General features: G+C 38.5%; 1 protein-coding gene across 1 annotated transcript; it reads left to right on the top strand.

The window, feature by feature from the left end:
- Positions 1 to 490: 490 nt before the first annotated feature.
- Positions 491 to 10,732, top strand: LOC127447370 (lactase/phlorizin hydrolase-like). Its single transcript, XM_051709192.1, has 17 exons — positions 491 to 1,115; positions 1,402 to 1,472; positions 1,575 to 1,658; positions 1,814 to 1,913; positions 1,984 to 2,068; positions 2,408 to 3,098; positions 3,189 to 3,834; positions 4,026 to 5,582; positions 5,669 to 5,937; positions 6,086 to 6,376; positions 6,569 to 6,767; positions 7,569 to 7,771; positions 7,867 to 7,973; positions 8,086 to 8,217; positions 8,309 to 8,532; positions 8,706 to 8,942; positions 10,219 to 10,732. Exons 1-17 carry the CDS (start codon positions 491 to 493, stop codon positions 10,434 to 10,436), a joined length of 5,739 nt encoding a protein of 1,912 aa, XP_051565152.1. The 3' UTR covers positions 10,437 to 10,732.
- The last annotated feature ends 698 nt before the right edge of the window (positions 10,733 to 11,430 follow it).

The raw sequence follows: 11,430 nt of genomic DNA, 5'->3' as shown, positions 1-11,430 counted from the left end.
GTGAACTAACAATGAACAATACTTTTACAGCAAGTTAATTTCAAAATATAATACAATTTTAAAGACAAAAGTTGTATATGTTAACATTAATGCACTATGAACTAACATGAACTAATAATTAACATTCATATGTTTATTAACATTAACAAAGATTAATAAATGCTGTATAACCATATTGTTTATTGTTAGTTTATGATACCTAATGCATTTACTTGTTAACAAATGGAATCTTATTTTAAAGTGTTACTGCTTATTTTTAATGTACTTTGTAACCACAGTGTTGCATTAAAGGGATAACCTTGCAGAGTATAACACTTATCTGAGTTCAGAGTCTATGTGATGAAAACTTAACAACTGCCATAAACTGTACAGCTAATTTGATTAAAGTTAAATTGCATGATTGTGACACTGATATGTATGCCTCTCAGATTATCAGTTGTGCCTATAAAGCGCTTTGGAAATTCTTCTCTTGTCACACACTGTTGTGACAATGAAGATCCTAGAGGGATTTTTGTCTCTTAGTGTGCTGGCTATTTTCTATAACAACAGCAATGCGGAACAGCAGGACTTCATGTTACTTGCAGGCCCTCTAAGTACGCACTTTGTAAACAATTTAAGACACAGGCCTTTGGACAGCCAAACTTTGCCTTTAGGATCTTCAGAGGAGGATGATGTGTTTAACTGCAGAAGTGCACTGCCTCAACAATCCAGAGAATACTTCCTGTACCTTCAGAGCAGAGGGGTGAACCAATTTAAAGTTCCCCTGTCCTGGTTTCACATCCTTCCCACATGTGACCCCAGCCAGCCACATGAAGACACTGTGACATGCTACAAGACACTTGTGCAGCAGTTGACTGAAGTAGGCATCAAACCTCTGCTGGTGCTCCATCGCTCTGCAGTACCAGAACCCTTCAGAACCAGATATGGAGGCTGGGAGAATCCGTTACTGGTGGAGAGGTTTGAGCAATATGCAGGATTTGTGTTCACTACATTTGGGGAACTGGTAGACACATTTATCACGTTCAGTCACCTACATGAACTTCATGATGAAGGGCAACAAATTGCTCTCCAGTCCCATGCAAATGTCTACAAACTCTACTATCAAATGAACAAAGGTAAGTCCCCATAAATGTTAAAAGTGACAAGTGTTTTCTAGTGTTGTATATAAATAGGGGAAACCAGGTCTAGTTGTCCCATGGGAAATTGTCACTTCTCAGTAATTATATGGTTCTAAGTCAAACGTCCTATTCTACAAATGCTTGCTTTCTTTAGCAGTGGTTTTATAGGTTGGCTTTGAACATTTAGTTCACTGTCATAAATTAGGATATTCCATGAATTCCAGCCTCTAAACTAAAATTCCAATGTCATATTTTTGTAATAGATATGCTTTTTGATTTTCAGGGCTTCATTTGTCTCTTGGGATAAGAGCCAATGATGTTACCTCCATTTATCAAAAGGGGTCAAAAATCATGGTAATGTTTTAGGGCAGGGCAGGATATATATATATATATATAGCTGGTGAATAGTTATAATTACATGTGCATTTATTTCATACTTATTTCTCTTATCTTCAGGCATATATGGATTTCCTCTCTCTGCATATGGAGTACAACTGCAAATTGCAAACATCTGTGACTGAGGAATTGAGGAAGTTATATGTAAGTGATTTATTGGTCTCCTAAAGGATTAAATCATAATGTTCATAATGGGCTAGTGAATTGTTGCACAGTGTAAATTCATAACCTTATTTATTCAAACTGCTTTAATTGAGTGCTTTGTCATACAATGAAATAACCCTTGAGTCTTGTTTCAGATGAACATCGGTCAATCATCCATTCTTATGTATCAGTTGACCATCAAGGATTGTGATGAATATGAGTATTATTTTCAGCCTCTTACCAGTATTCTTCAAGGTAAATGTTTGTATTTTTATTAAGTGGTTTGTCCAAAGAGATCACATGAAATACTAACCAAAGGTTTTAGTTTTACAGAACAAAAATCTTCACATCAGGGGCTATGACATCACACACCTTTTTAGAAAACTAGATCAACATGAAACACCCAGAAGGTAAAGCTTAAAAAACAAAAATGTAAACACAGACAGAAGGAGAAAAAAAAAATTCTAGTAAAGGCCAAAGTATTCTTTGTTTTTCCATGTGCTGCCGCGTCTTGCAGCCCAGTTTTTTGTAAACCCATGGACGATCTGTGTGCATCTGCCTGCTGCTGACTACAAAAAAGTAAGACAGCAGTCAAAGTGCGCATGTGTCAAACATGTCCTTATGGTCTTGCGGTCAATAGAGAAGACTTTAACAGGCTAGAGCACTCAAACGTGCGTGAGACGTAATGGCACGTGGAAAAGGGAAGTACTATATTCCCTAGCCTTTAGTTTACTTATGATGTCATTTAGTTTGCAGAGTGACGATGCACTGACTGGCTTCCATCAGAAATCAGCTTCTCCATTTTCATACCAGAAAGTGTGGGAGAACTTTAAAGATCAAACCGAAAGTGAGCGGGATGTGTTCCTGAATGAATCGTTCCCAGATGATTTTCAGTGGTCTGTCTCCAGTGAGAGCTTCAAAGTGGAGGGTGGTTGGTCTGAACATGGGAAGGGTGAGACCATATGGGACCGTTTTAGCCATGAGGGTAATGTCTTTGACAACCAGACCACTGATTTGGCCTGTGACAGTTATCACAAGGTGGACTATGATGTGTATCTGCTTAGGGGCATGTTGTCCCCTAATTATCAATTCTCAATTTCCTGGGCTCGCATTTTCCCCACTGGACGCAAAGACAGTTTGGTTGATAAGGGAGCTGCTTATTATGACAATTTGATCAAAACACTCCTACAATCAGGCGTTGAACCCAGTGTAACCCTTTATCACTGGGACCTCCCCCAAGCACTGCAGGACCAAGGTGGCTGGACTAACAACTCTATTGTGGAAGCTTTCAAAGAATTTGCTGACTTCTGCTTCTCTCGATATGGAGACAGAGTCAAAACATGGAACACCTTTGGCAGCCCCTGGGTAGTGAGCAACTTGGGGTATGGAACAGGGGAACATCCCCCAAGTATCAAGGACCCAATAGTGGCTTCTTACCAGGTGGGTCTCTCAATCTGAGAATGTACCATTTGTTTTATGGTTTGGAAACTGGAAATTCTTTATTCAAATTGGTTTTGATTGTCTCTGCAGGTGACACACAATATTCTGAAATCTCATGCTGAAGCCTGGCACATTTATAATGATAAATACAGAAAACTGCAGGGTGGAAAAGTGGGCATTGCACTTAACTCAGAATGGGCAGAGCCAAAGAATCCCTCAAGTGTCCAAGATATAAAAGCAGCTGAGCGCTATTTAAGTTTCATGTTAGGCTGGTTTGCTCACCCAATATTTGTAAATGGAGACTATCCAACGGTGCTTAAGGATCAAGTTGAGAAAAAGAAAGCCGTCTGTGGTAAAGAGCTAGCAAGACTCCCTGTCTTTACTGAGGCAGAGAAAAAAAGAATACAAGGCACAGCTGATTTCTTTGGACTTAATCACTACACTTCTCGACTCATCAGTGAAAGCTTGAATAGTTGTGATCCTGGACCAAATAATGTTGGGGACTTCCAGGCTCATATTGACCCCACCTGGCCCACCACAGCTTCTGACCAGATCCATTCTGTTCCTTGGGGTCTTCGACGTTTATTGAACTACATCTCTTCAGAGTATACATCCATCACGAAGGTGCCAATCTACATCACAGGAAATGGAATACCCACTGAGTACAATGGTGAAGTGCTCAATGACACTGAGCGTGTTGACTTCCTCAAAGCTTACATTAATGAGGCAATGAAAGGTAATTATCATATGTGTAAAGATAACTGAACAATATTTGGTAAAACTGTAATTCAATGGGAATGCATTCATCTTCGAGAGAAAACACAAATCTCTGCTAATATAACAAAGCACTTGTAAGACCTGTAATTCAGACTATACATAAAGATTTATTATCCCTATCTAAAGCTAACTATTTTTCTATCAAAACAGCTATTCTTCAGGATAAAATTGCTGTCCAAAGGTTTACAGTACAATCTCTAATGGATGAATTTGAGGGTCCTCAAGGTTACAGTCAACGATTTGGATTGCATTATGTAAACTTTGAAGATCCAGACAGGCCAAGAACTCCAAAAACATCTGCATATTATTACTCAAAGGTAATTGAGAGAAATGGATTTGCTGAGACTTCAGCAAACCCTGAAAAGGAAATCTATGAAAATACAATTAATGGCTTAAGGCTCCGAAGCCTGCCCCCATCTGAGGTTCCTTCAAAATCCAAGGTTGTTTGGGAAAAGTTCTCCTCCCAGACCAAGTTTCAGAGAAAACTTTATCATTATGGAACATTTCCAGAGGGATTCCACTGGGGTGTCTCTTCCTCAGCATATCAGGTTGAAGGTGGCTGGAATGCAGATGGAAAGGGGCTGAGTATCTGGGACACTTTCACTCAAAAACCTGGTAATACCCCAAACAATGACAATGGTGATGTGGCATGTGACAGCTACAGTAAAATAGATGAAGATTTATATATGTTGAGGGCCCTGAAAGTGAAGATTTATAGATTCTCCTTGTCATGGTCTCGAATCTTTACCAATGGTTATAAATCTTCTCTTAACCAGAAAGGGGTGGACTACTACAACAGGCTCATTGAGGGTCTCATAGCAAACAATATCACACCCATGGTGACTCTCTACCATTGGGACCTTCCACAAGCTTTACAGAACATTAAGGGCTGGGAAAACCCTGATTTGATTGACATTTTCAAAGAATATTGTGACTTCTGCTATGCAACATTTGGAGACAGGGTGAAGTTTTGGATAACATTTAATGAACCCCAGACAATTGCATGGTCAGGGTATGGACTGGGCCATATTCCACCAAATGTGAAGCAACCAGGAGATGCTCCATACAAGGTGGCACACAACCTGCTAAAAGCTCATGCAAAAGCATATCACACCTATCATGAAAAATACAGGGCAACCCAAGGAGGACTGGTCTCCATTAGTCTGAATTCTGAATGGGCAGAACCCCTAGATGTGAACATCCCTCGAGAGGTGGTGGCTGCTGATCGAGCTCTACAGTTCCAACTAGGCTGGTTTGCACATCCCATCTTTAAAAATGGCGACTACCCTGATTCCATGAAGTGGCAGGTTGGCAACAAGAGTGAACTTCAAGGCTTGACAGAATCCCGGTTGCCTTCATTTACTGATGAAGACAAAGCCTACATCAAAGGCACAGCTGATTTATTCTGCATTAACACATACTCTACCAAAGTTGTATGTCATGTGACAAGCAGACTTTCTCCTGAGTCTTACGAGAATGATCAGGACGTTGGGAAGAAAGATGCAGATGACTCTGAAAATACTGCTGTTAAAGACCAGAAGGCTGTTGCTTGGGGATTAAGGAGACTTCTTAACTGGATTAAGGAAGAATATGGAAACCCTGAGATTTATATAACAGAAAATGGTGTGGCTACAGGCACAGACATAACAGTTGATGACACTGATAGAATATTCTTTCTAAAGACTTATGTCGATGAGGTTCTTAAAGGTATGCTGGCAATGTTTGGAACGCTGTTAAATTGCAAACTGTTGAATTTGAGACACGTGTTTGAATGCTGTGTATTCTCTTTTCAGCACACAACCTGGATGGAGTTCATGTTAAGGGATACATTGCCAGCTCTCTGATGGACTCTTTTGAGTGGCTGAATGGCTACGATGTTGGCTATGGACTTCACTATGTGAACTTTAAACATTCAAGTCGACCACGAACTCCAAAACGCTCAGCTCACCTCTACTTTGATATAGTGAGAAATAATGGCTTTCCACTGCCAGAGGAAGAGAAAATGATATATGGACATTTCCGTGAGGGATTTGTCTGGAGCACAGCGACAGCTGCATATCAGGTAAACTAACAAACCATTTCCAAAAATAAATGTCTGATCTCAGAAGTATCAAAAAACAATTCCAGCTGTTTTGTTCTATATATTCAGCATCATTGTTCTGAGTTTTTTCAAATGAAGATTTTTGTCATATTATGCTCAAACACCATAGATAGAGGGAGCCTGGAGATCAGATGGGAAAGGTCTCAGCATCTGGGACAAATTTGCACACACTGCTTTAAAGATATCGCAAGATGAAAATGGTGACATTGCCTGCGACAGCTATCACAAGTTCAATGAGGACGTCAATAATCTCAAAACTCTGAGGGTAAACCACTACCGGTTTTCTATTTCATGGCCCAGAATTATGCCAGATGGAACTAACAGGAAAATTAATGAGGCTGGGCTCAACTACTACCACAGACTAGTGGATGCACTTTTGGCAGCCAATATCAAGCCACAGGTGAATTCATCCTTAGTTATACACTTGTGCTATAGTTTCTTACTAGGGTTTAAAATAACTTTTTCCTTTAAACGACTGCACTATTTTAACTTTTCAAATACTAGCCAATATTATTTCTCTCTTAAAATTGCCCTGTTAGCCACAAAGATTTGACCCGTGTCTGATAGTCTGTTAACTGATTTGAACTGACAGGTGACTCTGTACCACTGGGATCTTCCACAAGCTCTCCAAGATGTTGGAGGCTGGGAGAATGACACCATTGTTGATAGGTTCAGGGAATACGCTGATGTTGTATTTAACAGTCTGGGAGACAAAGTCAAATTCTGGATAACTATAAATGAACCCTACAATGTTGCTATGGTAGGACATGGCTATGGAAGTGCAGCACCAGGTATCATTAACTTTGAAAACCAATCTTAATCTCGTAGTGTTTTCAATGATCAAATGATTGTTTACCAAAAAAAATTAAATTCTATCATCATGTACTGACCCCCATGTTGTTCCAAACATGTATGACGTTCTTTCTTCCATGAAACACGAAAGGAGATGTTAGGCAGAATATTATGCCGGATTCACACATACTCCGTGCGCGGGGCGTGAGCGAAGCATCAAACTATCCGCTCACTGCCATGTCTGGGATGCTTCACCTCGCGACTCATGCTTGCAATGTGTAGGGTGTAATCTGTTAATATGGGCACCGAAACGAAAGTGGTGGTGGCATAGTGGGCTAAAGCACATAACTAGTAATCGGAAGGTTGCTGGTTCGATCCCCACAGCCACCACCATTGTGTCCTTGAGCAAGACACTTAACTCCAGGTTGCTCCAGGGCGATTGTCCCTGTAATAAGTGCACTGTAAGTCACTTTGGATAAAAGCGTCTGCCAAATGCATAAATGTAAATGTAAATGCTCATGCCATGCTCACAGAGGATATGTGGAACCGGCATTACAGACTGACAGCATCAGTCACTATTCATTTTCATTCATCTTTTCTCTAAACAATGAAAGTGAATGTTGATGGGGGCTACCATCTCCTTTTAAGTTCCACAAAAGAAATAAAATAATTTGAGTTTGGAGCAACATGTGGGTGAGTAAATGACAGAATTTTTATTTTGGGGTGAACTCCCCCTTTAGGATAGATGTGCAACCCAAGTTATGGCAACACAAGTTAACAGATATTATACTTCTGTCCAGGTATAAGCTTCAGACCAGGCACTGCACCATATATTGTGGCACACAACCTCCTGAAGGCCCATGCTGAGGCCTGGCACCTGTATGATGACAAGTATCGCACAAAACACGGTGGTATTGTTGGCATCACTATAAATTCTGACTGGGCTGAACCAAGAAACCCCTACAAGCAGGAAGATGTTGATGCCGCCATACGCATAATTCAGGTACAGTGTAGAATTTCTGAGTCCATGAATCTTTCTGTAACCTCTTGCATTAAATAACGTTCAACCACTGCTCTTTCTCATCTCTAATGACACAGTTCCAGATTGGCTGGTTCGCTCATCCAGTATTCAATGGAGATTATAGTGATTTAATGAAGAACATAATTCGTGAGAGAAGTTTAGCGGCAGGACTGCCTGAATCAAGGTAATAAGGATATTCCCTTGTTTGTTAAGACTTAAAAGCATTGCACTCATATGTTTAAAAGCAAATATGCATGCTAAACAATGCTAATTCTGAAGCATTTTAAAACTAACAGGCTTCCAGAATTTACCCCAGCAGAAGTAGCAAGGATTAAGGGTACTCATGATTACTTTGGATTCAACCACTACACTACTGTCTTAGCCTATAACTTTGACTACAAGAATCTCCAGCACTATGACGCAGACAGGTAGCCTTTTAGTTATAAATAACATAAGCATACTATTTCTGGCCCAATTCATCCAAAACTACACAAACCGTTTTGTTACAATTCATACTAGGGGGGCAGGAACTGTTACTGATCGTACATGGCTAGATTCTGGATCCTTCTGGTTGAAAGTAACTCCTCCAGGATTCCGAAAAATTCTAAAATTCATCAAGGACGAATATGGAGACCCTCCTGTTTACATTACTGAGAACGGAGTATCAGAAAGAGGTCCAACGGATCTGAATGATGTTCACCGAATTCACTATTTTGAAAACTACATTAATCAAGCTTTGAAAGGTAAAGAGATTGTCTTGTTTTCTCTCAGAGGAAACAGAACAAGAGCGAGTGTTTCTATAACAACAGAGAACAATAGACTTTCATGATGCTTTTCCGTCCATTTTTTGTCTACTTTGGACTATAGTTACAATGTCATTTGGGATGATATAATACAACTATAACATTTCTTTTAGCATATCTGCTGGATGGAGTGGACATCCGTGGCTATGCTGCCTGGACCCTAATGGACAATTTCGAATGGGCTACAGGTTATGATGACAAATTTGGACTTTTCTATGTAAATCGATCAGATCCCACTTTACCACGCATTCCTAAGAAATCTGTCTGGCACTATGCTACAATTGCCAACTGTAATGGTTTCATTGACCCAAGAGAAGGTCCCAATGAATGTCAGATCCTTGAACCTGAAGGTGAGCTCTATCTATCTATCTATCTGTCTGTCTGTCTGTCTGTCTTCAGTATCTATCTGTCTGTCTATCTTTTTGTCTGTCTGTCTGTAGGTCTGTCCATCTGTTCATCCATCCTTACTGTCTGTCTGACTGTCTATCTATCATCCATCCTAACTGTATGTCTGTCTGTCCGTCCGTTGATCCATCCGTCTGTCTACTAATAAGAATTTCATTCCATTTGTCTACTTGTTCTCAGAACTTATATAGATTACATACAAAAATATAAAAGACAATTTTGAGAAGTTACAACAGAAAAATAAAAGTTCTACTGAATTTAGAGTAAAATCAGCTTTTAGTAGAAATAGAAATCTCAAAGATTTTCATGTCCATTCGACGTTTAAGAGTACTAATTCTCCTACTGAGAAATCGTTTTTTAAATTTTTTTATATTAATCTAGTTTTAGATGGAAGACATCTGTTGAGAGGTGGTGGATAGAACACCTAACTAAATTTCCTGAGGGTTTAAACCAAAATAGTTGGGGAAAGTATTATTTGGAAAATAGGGGAAGGGATTTTAAGAGATTAATTTTTGACTATAACCCTAAACCCATCACACTAATCATAAATGTTTCTAAAAGGGATCCTTTGTAGATTGGTGGAGGTATTGTTATATGTCTGTCTGTCTGTCTGTCTGTCTATCTATCTGTCTGTCTACAGTATCTATCTGTCTGTCTGTCTACAGAATGTGTCTATCTAAATATATATCATTCTATCTATGTATATATCTATATATCTATGTATCTATCTATCAATCTGTCTATCTATCTATCTATTGTTCTATCGTTCTATAGTTCTATCATTCTATATATCTGTCTGTCTGTCTGTTTGTCTGTCTTCAGTATCTATCTGTCTGTCTGTCTATCTATCTATCTATCTATCTATCTATCTATCTATCTGTCAGCTTTTAGTAGAAATAGAAATATCAAAGATTTTCTTGTCCATTCGACGTTTAAGGGTACTAATTCTCCTATTGAGAAATATATTTTTTTAATCAATCTAGTTTTAGATGGATGACATCTGCTGAAAGGTGGTGGATAGAAAAATAGGTGGGGGGTGTTGAAAAATAGGGGAAGAGATTTTAAGGAGATTAATTTTTGACTATATATCTCAACCCATCATACTAATCATAAACAAGAGTCTAAAAGGGATCCTTTGTAGATTGCTGGAGGTATTGTTATATGTCTGTCTATCTATCTGTCTGTCTGTCTGTCTGTCTAATTTATTATTTTCTTATACAGGGACTACTCCTCAACCTTCACCCAGTGGGGAGCTGTTGGTGAACTTCTTGGGCTTGGAAGTGTCAGGTCCTAAAGCTGAAGTGGCTCTCAATTCCCTCTTCAGTCTCATCATTATTGGTGCAATCGCTGTTGTCCTCTTGGTGTATGGACTTGTCAAGGCAACCAAGAAACCAAAGCATCCTTTAGAACAACACATTAACCTTGAGAATAAGTTCTGAACATGACACATGGCTCTACTAATAATCACCAAACATTTATTTAAATGAAAGAAAACTGAAATTATGTACATGCATTTCTTAAACCCGTGCCACAGAAGCAATTTTATTTATTTATTTTTTACAGTGAATATATCACAACTTGAAATTGGCGTCATTAGACAAAATATTATTAATAATGACTTGATACAAACTGAATTGACTCTCCACTTACAATATTCTACAATGTTAGTTTCCTTAAATTAACAGGCATGAGTCACAAAAAACTTTCGTTTTCGTTTTCAGTTTAAGAACAGTGTCAGTAAATCAGTCTTTCTTTAAAATACCTAAATTGAATTATATGTTTTGCATAAAAGTTATATCTGCACATACTGATTTAAAAGTAGTTAAAGGATTAAAGTAATTTGTTGTATAATATGTTTCTCTTTTATACGTTTCACAGTGTTATAAACACTACATACATAACCAATCTGTGTCTTTCCTGCTACTATCAGAGGCAAATGCAGACCATATATGAACTTGTATGATGTAATTCTTTGTGATAAGTACATGCATAGAGATGCACAAATTTTTAAAGGTGACAGTCGGTTGATTTGTTTAAAAGACTGTTCATATGTTTGGTCGGTAGGTTGTTAGTGTAATATTAAGATAAGTAAAGTTTTATGTATATTTTATCAGTGCTACAATAGTATAAGGCATGGAGTGCATTGCCTAAAGTGAATTCAAACACTTGTTTTTTTTTATTTTATCTTAATGAGGGCAATTTACTGTCAATTATTACCCAAATCTTATTCTTGGTATATTTGAATTCCTTCAGTATACACTTTAGTCATCCCTGAGAGGTGTTTTATTAAAGCTTTGGAAACAAACACACCGTGATAACAGGTACAATATAAAGGAAAAAGCAGACAGATTTTATATCTTTGTGCTATTATGCAGCATACTGATAGGACTGAAACAGATTGTCTTTAAAGGCAAAGTTCTGAGGAAGTTAGCT

Source organism: Myxocyprinus asiaticus, chromosome 10 (assembly GCF_019703515.2).
Source record: "Myxocyprinus asiaticus isolate MX2 ecotype Aquarium Trade chromosome 10, UBuf_Myxa_2, whole genome shotgun sequence".
Classification (NCBI taxonomy): domain Eukaryota; kingdom Metazoa; phylum Chordata; class Actinopteri; order Cypriniformes; family Catostomidae; genus Myxocyprinus; species Myxocyprinus asiaticus.
This window is presented reverse-complemented; position numbering and strand designations above follow the sequence as displayed.

Bases quoted from the DNA above. Each gene is read 5' to 3' on its own strand.
- LOC127447370 (XM_051709192.1), top strand. From the start codon at position 491: ATGAAGATCCTAGAGGGATTTTTGTCTCTTAGTGTGCTGGCTATTTTC. The intron at 2,069-2,407 runs GTAAAGCTTAAA...GATGTCATTTAG, and splicing joins CAACATGAAACACCCAGAAG to TTTGCAGAGTGACGATGCAC. The intron at 5,583-5,668 runs GTATGCTGGCAA...TTCTCTTTTCAG, and splicing joins TGTCGATGAGGTTCTTAAAG to CACACAACCTGGATGGAGTT.